The sequence below is a fragment of the Pistacia vera genome, unplaced genomic scaffold (assembly GCF_008641045.1).
Source record: "Pistacia vera cultivar Batoury unplaced genomic scaffold, PisVer_v2 Contig1102, whole genome shotgun sequence".
In the NCBI taxonomy this organism is placed as follows: Eukaryota; Viridiplantae; Streptophyta; class Magnoliopsida; order Sapindales; family Anacardiaceae; genus Pistacia; species Pistacia vera.
The window spans coordinates 10,306-21,524 of record NW_022195141.1 but is presented as its reverse complement, the minus strand read 5'-3'; the positions used below and the strand labels follow the sequence as shown (position 1 = coordinate 21,524).

The following is an 11,219-nucleotide window of genomic DNA, read 5'->3' as shown; positions in this document are numbered from 1 at the left end:
ATTAAAGTCGTAAGGGTATTATGGTAAAAGGTTATACTTCAATTAAAAACGCATACTAACAAATCTGCACATCTCCAAGCACTAATGTAACTTTCGTCTCAATTTTCAACCATATTCTAGGTCGAACTGGGACATGATCAAAACATAAAAGTTATAGCTCTGTCTCTTAGCTTTAAAACTCCACCAGAACTAGGTCAATCAAAGTTGTCTAGCTCACGTCATGATCACTTTTGTACAACATGTTCTGGTAAAAAAATTCCCGAACATAAATTTCCCGCATTGCACCGTGACATGATTTATGGGTGCTGCAGCATGAAGTTTCTGTCCATTTTGCAATTTTATACTGCAGCATGAGAATAGTTCTACTGTGGCGTGGGAATAGTTATGCTACGACGAACAATCTTCAAAAATCCATAACTTCTTCGTTTGAGCTCCAATTCTCGAACCGTTTATTCCTACACGTTTATGATTCTTTCATCTTTAATGTCCATCCTCGAAATCCTCATTTTTCAGCACCTAAACACCTGAAAATTCACAAAACATACCCGTGATTCTAGAAAACAAAAGAGATATAGAAATTAAGTAAAATTAACCAATTAAACCCAATTCTCTCACAAAATACCCTTAAAATCACTAAGTATGAGTGCACTTCCAAGCACTCATCACCACGACATTGGAGTCTTGGGTTTTGAAGAGGATTTGAGTGCAAACATGGGTTCTAGAACATCCATCAGTATTTTTACGATAACTTGAGTTGTAGACCTAGGATTTGGGCTTTTTTTCTTTTTGGATAAGGTAAGAATTAAATAAATGAGACAAAATCAATGTACAAATGGCGTGCTGTCGTAGGCACCCAGAATTAAAACCTTCCGAACCTAACTACTGAACTGTAAATAGGGTAAGCAAGGGTCGATCCCACGAAGAGTGTCTAGCCGAATTTTCTTTGATGTGAAAAAGGCTGGGGGGTTTGTGTAAAAATAGAAAACAATCTTAGCAAAAACAAAAACAATTTAATTCGNAGCATTATTTTGTGCTCACCCCGTTATTTTCCTTTGTGAATGCAGGATCTAGGTGTTGATGCAGTCGGAGGGGCGTCAGCAAGCGAGGAGCAATAGCTACACTGTTTCCCCTGCTTTATCTTTTAAAAAGGAATCTTTGTAAACAATACTTTTTGTGTATAAAAGACATATGAATTACAATGAAAAGAAAACTTTGGGCCCAATTTTCTATTGTTATTATGCATGCATTTTATTAGTTTTCAGCAGTTGTTACAGTCTAGCCTATGAATTAAAAACCCATTAAACAAAAGGGTGCTTGAAATGATGAATAAAGGCACATCTATCAGGGCATATGCACAGACACTAATTATTCAAGAAATCATGAGCCAACTAATATTCTGTTAGGGCGTATGCACAAAATACTAATCATTCATTTAATAATCTCAACACAAACAACCTACTAATTCACACTAAGTGTCATCACATAATAATGAAAATTAAAGGTAGAATAAACACATGAATGAATCCAGATTTTCATTGAATTGATAACAATAAATATGTGTTTAAACATAGAGCCTTCCAATTAGGCTACATTGGATCCCTAAATAAGAGTTTAGTTACACATGATCATAAGGAAATCAAACCTCAAAATCTTGAAAACCATGAAGTACAAGAAGAAGATGATGAAACCCTACGTAAGATCTCCTCTCCTTGCCTCTTCCTAATTATATTTGATATTATAAACCCTAGCTCCCTAAAATATTGCTAAGGACATCTATTTATAATATTAAAGTCGTGAGGGTATTATGGTAAAAAGTTATACTTCAATTAAAAACGCATAATAACAAATCCGCACATCTCCAAGCACTATTGCAAATTTCATCTCCATTTTTAACCATCTTCTAGGTCAAACTAGGCATAATCAACATAAAATTGTAGCTTTGTCTCTTAGCTTTAAAACGCCACAAGAACCAGGTCAATCAGAGTTGTGTAGCTCAAGTTATGATCATTTTTGTGCAGTATGTTCTGATACAAAAATTTCCTAACATAAATTTCCCGCATTGCACCGCAGCATGATTTTGTGGTGCCACAGCATGAAGTTTCTGTCCATTTTACAACTTTTTTATGTTGCGGCGTGGGCAGCGTGGGAATAGTTTTTTTGTAGCGAACAATCTTCAAAAATCCATAACTTCTTCATTTGAGGTCCGATTCTCAAACTGGTTGTTCCCACACGATTTTGATTCTTTACTCTTCAACGTGCATACTTGAAATCCTCATTTTTCAGTGCATAAATATGTAGAAATTCAAAAAACATACCCGTGATTCTAGAAAGTAAAAGAGATATAGAAATTAAGTAAAATTAACCAATTAAACCTAATTCCCACACAAAATACCCTTAAAATCACTAAGTATGAGTGCACTTCCAAGCACTCATGACAACCCTGGTGGAGAAGGATGGTTTCACAATGGCGATGGAGGAAACCGTTGTCGGGGGGGTGAAAGCTTGAATTACCAACTTCTCTAGAGAGGACCCCTATGGGTGGGTTTTTAGAGTAGAGCGCTGTTTTACCTTCAATCATGTGCCCGACGAACACAAAAGTTTCGGTGACTGCACTGTACATGGACGGGGAAGCTCTCCATTGCTATCAATGGACTGAATCTCAGGAGGAAGCGTGAACCTAGCTAGCCTTCAAGGTGGCTCTCTTGCAGTGATTCAGCGGGACACAGGAGGTCAGTCCACTGGAACTCCTGATGGTGAGCAAGCAAGGAGGAATAGTGGTGGAGTTTAGAAGAAGATTTAAGGAAGTAGCGATGCTAAACACCAGAGAGAGGGAGGATGTCCTAACCACAACTTTTCTAAATGGACTAAAACCAGAGGTAAGGGTTGAGATAAAATTGTAGGAGCCCAATCTTTTAGCCTAACCCAACTCTTTGACTAAAGCAACACTGTTGGCCCAAAGAGTGGAAGAAAGAAACTTGGACATTGAAGAGTCCCACTCCAACTTGGGCCGACAAAACAAATGGGGAAATAACTTGAGTGGCCTAAGAAGTTTTATTTCCTTGCCCAAGATTGAAGAAACCCACAAAGCCCAATCTTCTTACAACAGCTCTAGCTCCCCTAACCTGACTTCCACTCCCTACACACACAATACAGGTGATGTTAACTCCACCCTCTACTCTAATTCTAACTCCTTCACATCTCCCCAATCTAATTCTATCTCCACGAAAAATTCCTGATCAAGTTACAATTGACGAGACTTTCCTTACCAGAGATTGACCGAAGCTAAAATCCAGAAAAAAAAAAAGTGAGAAGGGGCTGTGCTACAAGTGCGACACCAAGTACTCCCCTAGACACCAGTGTGGAAAAAAACAATTTCAAGTGATTTTGGTTAAGGAAGAAGAGTGTAATATACTCTCTAGCTAGTAATTCTTTGAGAAATATATGATCAAATCCACTAAATAACTTTGTAAACATATATATACATAGAGGTATATAATGTAAAATCCGAAAGTTTTAAGTTATATAAACATATAAAAAAATTAACTGATAGTACAAGGTAGCCTTGGATAGTGCCGCCAAAATCCTCCGCTTCTTGACGTCCCACCCGATCGTAAATCATCAAGTACCTGTAAAACAGTAGAATAACGAAGTGAGCACTAATTGCTTAGTAAGTAAACCAAACTGCATTACTGTTTTTCCTCCATTACTCTTGTTCTAATTTTCCTTTTCTCACTTTAATCTTTGATAATATTCTTCATTCTTTTCTGATATTCTGCATTCTTTTCTGATACTCTGATTTGCTACTTATCAACATGCAAAGACAATGAATAAAATCGTACATCGTCGAGCACATAAGAAATACTGAATCATGTAAGTAGCATAATACATATGCAGAATAATAAACTTTCCTGAGAAAAGAACTTTCTTTTCTTTTGTGTTTTCTATCTCTCATGCCGTATCTCTTTCTTTTCTTTTCTGCTTCTCTTTCTTTCCTTTCTTCTATTATGGTTTGCCGATCGGACTAGGTTGATAAATGGATTTGGAACCTTGGCCATATGAGTGGGTACAATCCTCATCTACATTCACTGTTGACAGACTGTACAAATGTTGTATCTCTCTACTGTGGCCGCTCATTGATGGCGGCATGCTTGTACGTATGCTCTGCTGGGTACAGTCCTCATCCACATACACTACTGATGGACTATACAAATACTATATCTCTCTACTGATGCTGCTTACTGATGGCTGCATGCATGTGGGCATCTTTGTCACTCACGGGTTCCCCATCGCAACAACCTTATAACATAGCATGCTGTAGAAAGAGATACTATACACATTTCAACATGAATTTCCAAGCTATGGAAATTCTACACTTGCATTCTTTAGCAAATGAGAAAATATACATACTTGCATGTTAGTTTAAAAGAAAACTACAAGCCATTCTCTTTTATTTCTTTTTCTCATTCTTTGCTAACATATTCTTTCATATTCTCATTTACTAAATCAAGGCTTGTATATCATGTGCACAATATATGAATGATCAAGCCCATTCTTTAATATGCTTTCCAAGTTCGCATATACAAACTTGAAAATTCATTATGGCATAATTGTATGTCATGACATATTCTACCATTCTCTACTATCACAATTGCCATATCAAAGTAACACTTTAACTTGCAATTCCTTTCTAACACTTTCATGTGCTATTCAAAATGTAGGAAAGGTTCAAGTAACTAGAACCAAGCACTAAGGGCCATTTCTCTCATGGAACTAAGATGACCAAGTGATATTCTAAATTTTGGCATAACAATATGCACCCTTGAATACTAACATTTACACTTGGTTAGGCCCAACATAATCTTCCTACTTCAATTCTTGCCTTTCTCTAACCCTTTCTTCAATAGGGTTTAGCCAACTCATGCATGCATTTTCTCTTTGGATTTTCATCAAACACTTCATATGGACATACAACTACCATGTTGGCTACACTTCCACATCTCTCTAAATCCATCAAAACTTGAGCCAAAAACTCACTAACTTTAGCATTAAACCTGGCCATTTTCAACAATTCTCTACACTTCAAAATCTCATCACTAATTCTTCCATAATTCCACCCATTCATCACATACTCATACACTACTTCTCATGGCTAGAAATTATGCATCATTAAACATAAAAAACAGCCAATACTTCTCACATACAAACATGCAAGAATCATACTATACAAGTCTTGCTCAAATCTGTAAGTAATTGATCTACCATACACAGCGGAAAAACAAAACATTCAATCGGTAAATCAATTACTTTTCTTTGCCAAGATCCGAGTATAGATTATACCGTTTACATGTTTATAAACAAAATATGGATAAAGTAAATCCATTCAAGGATTAGTTACGTACATTCGGAAGCTCCCTCAAATATCTCTGATTTCGGACACGAATACTGTTCATGCAAAACCCTCCCTCCAATCAGGTATCCTCTGAATATCACTCAATGAGAATCCCGGGGATACATTTTTAAATAACGAGTTGTATTTAGAAAAAAAAAACCCGTGTAAGAATAATAATAATAATAATATCTGAAACATGCATATAAAATGTCATGCAGGATCCAAACATATAATTTCAAAACTTTAAGAATTTATCCGTAAAATACACAATCGAAACATATTTATAGGGTTGAAGATTCCAAAAGGTGTTTCACAAATATTTATCATTTACATTATTTACATCAAGATAAAAACATCGAGATGATAATAAATCATCTCCCCTCACATGTAGCCCTGCTATCTCTAGCATCCTTCGCTTTTGGTCTACCTGCAAAACAATTTGCAATAAAAGGGTGAGCGCTAATCGCTCAGTAAGGAATGATCCGTTTTATTCTAAATTGCTATTTGACCTTTATTTAAACATATTTGTTAACACATCACTTATCTTTTACATCTAGGGATTCTTCCCTTTTTTTTTTTTTTTTTTCCTTTCTATTTCATATTTCTTTCATCATTTTATCCCATGGCTATATAAACATCAATGCATACACGTACAAATAAGTATGTAAACATAGTACACACACATCACATGTCATGATATAACATCTAAATATCATCTAACATGAGTATAAATCATCTCATGATGTAAATAACATCATAACTCATGTAGTGCAACTAAATGCATATGAAGCATTTAACGTGTAGCCGATCGGACTTTTCTTAGCGTCTTAAGCACTTCATATCATCTAGCCTCAAATTCATCTAGAGCTCATATCATCGAGAGGCATACTTACGCGTTATTTAACATCTAAAGCATATATTCATCTTTCCTCAACTGGTATACGAGGATATGCTTACGTGTTTCCCATCATGTCTATATGCATCTCTAACATCTTATGGCATGTAAATACATATTTTGGTGAGCTTAATACTTTAATTCATCTATGGATTATCAATCCATTTGCATTACCTCTTGCTCAAATACATCATCTTAAAACATGTATTACATTGCATCTTCATGCCATTTCATAACATTAATCATGCATTGACATCATGACCATGTATATCTTTCAAATATCATCTAACTAATGGGTAAACCTTAGTGCATGGCATAATTACAATAATACATTAATAATCAATTCATAATCATAAGAATTGATCATGTTAAATCTTAAACCTTAATAACTAGTTTCTACTTCAGGCCATTTTCCATCCATTTCTCAAACGAATTGGCTCTTAGCATAAACATAAAAGTTATAGGTCTGTGACTTAGCTTTCTAATGCTTCAAGAATCATCTCATTTCAATTTTTATAACTCAAGTTATGGTAAAAATACTGAAGCATGTTTAACAAAACCCCTAAGCTTACTAAATCCGAATTTTCATATTAACTATGCCACATCAATTCCCATTGACAATTAACCAACAGGTCAACTTATGGATCAAATAAACCTCCCTTAATAGTCTTTAACATCTTAAAGGAAGTGTAAAATCTCATTCCCATAATCATCCATTATTGTTACAATATTGTAAGCTAATGCAAACACCACCTCAACACTTCTAATAGCAACCATTCAACACCATGTGGCCTCCAATACTACAAGTCTTGCCACAATTAGCATCCACACTTCATTTTCTTCAATCAAACATAACAACTCATAAAACATAAATAGCAATAACTTCATGTATAATGAATTCAAGGCAATAAGTAGAATAAATGAGTTCAACCACACTTGCCATCAACTAATTCTATGCCTTAAAGCCTTAATTTAAGGTTTCATAAAAATCTACAAACCCTAGCATAAACCCTAAAGTTATGGGAGGTTCTTCCTTACCTTTTTAAAGACTTCCTCCAACAAATCCTTTGCCTTTGTCTTCTTTTACACCTTAATCCTACATATATAACATTATACCTTAACATCTACTTCAAATCTTCAAATCACATCAAAACTAAAGTTTTTAATCCTTACCTTAACCTTCAAATTGAAGATCAAAGGCTCCTATCTTGCTGTCCTTGAAAAAATAAGCAAAACTCCTTTAAAACTTAGAGAAAGAAAGCTTGTTTCATGGAAGATTTGAGAGAAAATGGAAGAAATGTTGAAGAAATGCTCTCTCCCTTGGCTTGAACGAATTTCATCTCATTTATAGGAAAACATTTCATTTATTTTCCAAAATTATGCTATTGGCCCAATTATTTTAATTGTATAACTCATAAGTCCTTAATTCTTCATATAAGGGCATTTTGGTCATTTCACACTAGACAAAATTATTACTTAATTAACGCCATTAAATGCAATGAAGCCTACTCATCCTTGACTTTTTCAATGTTTATCCATAGGAAAATTACCATTTCGCCCCTAATGCCTTTCTATGGATAATTGATTCATATCGTTCCAAATGAATCGACTATTTTGTCCTTAGTTAGATTTTATGTTTTTTAACATAAAATTGACATCTAAAGGACTATTTTTAATTAGGAACATACTTTTGACATCTTGGGTATTACATTTCCTCCCCGCTTACAATAATTTCGTCCTCGAAATTATAGAAATAGCTCCGGATATCGACTTCTCATATCTTAATCCATTTCCCAAGTAGCTTCTTCTATCTTGTAATTCCTCCAAAGTACTTTAACTAGTGGAATTTGCTTGTTTCTGAGCTCTTTTACCGTTCTGTCAAGGATTTGAACTGGGCGTTCCTCATAAGCCAAAATATCCTGTAATTCCACTTCCTCCATCTGAAGCACATGTGAAGGATCACTAACATACTTATGCAACAAAGAGACATAGAAAACATTATGGACTCTTTCCATGCTCATTGGTAGCGCAAGTCTATAAGCTACTTTGCCTACCCTTTCCAATACTTCAAAGGGTCCAATGTAACGTGGAGTGAGCTTGCCCTTCTTTCCAAATCTCATAATATGTTTATAAGGTGCGACTTTTACAAAAACTTTGTAGCCCACACTTGGAATTCCACTTCTTTTCTTTTTAGCTCGGCATAGCTCTTTTGTCGATCTTGGGCTTGCTTCATTCTTTCTCTAATAAGCTTAACATCTTCAATCATTTTTTAGGTCATCTCTAGTCCAACTGCTTGAGTCAAGGAGTCTTTTTCTCCAACATCATCCCAGTACAAAGGGGATCTGCACCTTCTTCCATATAATGCTTCATATGGGGCCATCTGGATAGTGAATTGGTAGCTGTTGTTATAGCCAAATTCTATTAGTGGAAGTACGTCACTCAATTTTGCTTTGTGATCCATACAACAAGCTCTAAGCATATCTTCAATCACCTGGTTAGTCCTTTTAGTTTGGCCATCAGTTTGAGGATGATAAGTCGTACTGAAGGCTAACTTTGTACCCAATGCTCTCTGTATTCCAACCCAAAAAGCTGATATGAACCTGGTATCTCTGTCTGACACAATCGTCTTGGGTACTCCATGTAATCTCACAATCTCTCTGACATATAATTGCCACAATCGAAATGCATCTATCTTTTCTGTCATAGGTAGAAAATGAGTTGTCTTGGTCAATCTATCAACTACCACCTAGATTGCATTATATCCTTGCTGAACTTTAGGAAGTCCCACAATGAAGTCCCTTGAGATATCCTCCCATTTCCATTTAGGAATTTCTAAGGGTTGGAGTAATCCTGATGGTCTTTGATGCTCTGCCTTTACTTGTTGACATGTTAAACATCTGGCAACATAATCGGCAATGTTGTTTTTCATACCTGACCACCAATAGCTTTTCTTCACAACTTGATACATATTTACACTCACAGGGTGGGCTGTATAAAGTGTATTGTGTGCCTCACTAAGGATTTTATTCCTTAGTTCATCATCTTGAGGTACACATATTCTATCTCTAAACATCAGTGCCCCATTGACTATTTTAAAGTCTGTCTCTGTACCTTCTATTATCCGTTGGCAGATCACCTTGCAGGTATTATCTTTACCCTGTTTTTTCTTTCTATGCCGATCGGACTCGGTTGAGGCATGGATTCGGAACCCTGGCCATGTGAGTGGGTACAGTTCTCATCTACATGCACTTCTATCGGACTGTACAACTCTTCTTTCTGATTATGAGGCCGCTCACTAAAGGCGGCGTGCATGTAGGTAAATTTTGTTGGTACAATTCTCATCCACATACACTTCTAACGAACTGTACTCTTACTTCTTTTTTATTCCGAGGCCGCTCATTGAAGGTGGCATGTATATGGGACTATTCTTCTCTGTCACTCACGAGTTCCCCATCGCAACAACCTTCTCTTCTCTTATTTTTTTTACAATTAATTATGTTCTTTCTTTTTCTTTATTCTTTATTATTCTCATCCATGTGTATTTGCATGGAACTATGCTCATTCTTTACTATTCCTTCTAAATGCAAATGTGAGAATGTGAGTATGCATTATGGCATATAAAAAATATCATTAGAGAACTAGTATTTTCTACCAACAACATTCCCATACTTGAAATCAATCATAGATTATTAGACTACAAAATATTTTAAGGTAGTCATTCTACACAAGTCATATTCAAGAAGGCATATCTCAAGTTATACACATCGGATTTCTACGATCTTGGTCTTGTTTTAAAGCTTAGAGACAGGGTACAACCTTTATGTTTAGGTCTCAACCCAGTTCAATCGGTACGATGCCCAAAAATCACTCAGAAGGTCACAGCTGTGACAGGGCAACCATGGTAACATGTTTTCTCTTAGGATTTTCTTCAAACAAATTGCATGCATACTCAAACTCTATTTGGCTACACTTCTACTTCTTTATCAAGCCACCAATATTTGGAGCAAAACTCCATTAAATCAACACTAAACTTGGCCAGGAAACTACACTCCATAAAGTCTACTCAAACTCTTTCTAAATTCAACCAAACGTCCATCAATCACCATATAGGCAAAGTCTACATTCTCATGGCTGAATTTTAATTATCATCAAGTATCAATCTCATCAAAACTTCTCAAAAACATAAGCACATACATACATGTACAAATCTCTACAAACTTACTCAAATCAAACTTAGGGTTGGATTTACTTACCTTGATCTTGGGTAGTTCCACACTAGAAACTCTCTCTTTGGGTAGATCTCCTCTTCTTCTTAAACCCTAAGCATATAACTATAAGAATTCAACACTTTAAAAATTAATCTCACATCATATTGCAAGAACTCTTACCTTTGGATGCTTAGGATTGAATATCTACCAAAATCCAACCAAAAATCCTCTCAATTGCCTTGGAAATTTGATGAAGAAAATGAGAGAATTTGGAGATGAAATTGGCGTGTGAGGGAGTAGAGAATGATAGAGTTTTCAAGAATGAACTCCAAATATCTCATTTATTACTTCTACTTTCCCATTTTGCCCTTGCACTTTCTATGAAATCCCATCTATGTCCTTAGTTAATTACAATAATGCCCTCATTTTTATTAACTTCTCCATGAAATTCTTTCTCTTTTCACTCCCCACTTTTTCAACTAATTATAAGTGAAAATAACATTTTACCCCTAATGAAATTTTAAGGCATTTTCTTCACACTTGTTCAAGATACCTTTAACAAAATTCAACTAAGGGTATTAAGGAATATGTAAAGCTACGTACCTCGATGTGGGCGTTACAAATAGCCCTCACTATTAACTCGGGAAAGCCCGTTGGCTTTCCTAGTGGACTAAGATTCCTTCTAGCCCATTTCAAACCTTGGCTGTGGCAAACAAGCCAAAATGGG

At 35.6% G+C, this 11,219-nt stretch overlaps 1 protein-coding gene across 1 annotated transcript; it reads right to left on the bottom strand.

The window, feature by feature from the left end:
* Positions 1 to 8,065: 8,065 nt before the first annotated feature.
* Positions 8,066 to 8,404, bottom strand: LOC116139638. The gene has a single exon (XM_031425319.1). The coding sequence runs from the start codon at positions 8,402 to 8,404 to the stop codon at positions 8,066 to 8,068; it is 339 nt and encodes a 112-aa protein (XP_031281179.1).
* Between the last annotated feature and the right edge of the window lie 2,815 nt (positions 8,405 to 11,219).

Coding starts and splice junctions, on each gene's coding strand:
- LOC116139638 (XM_031425319.1), bottom strand. CDS start 8,404: ATGAGATTTGGAAAGAAGGGCAAGCTCACTCCACGTTACATTGGACCC.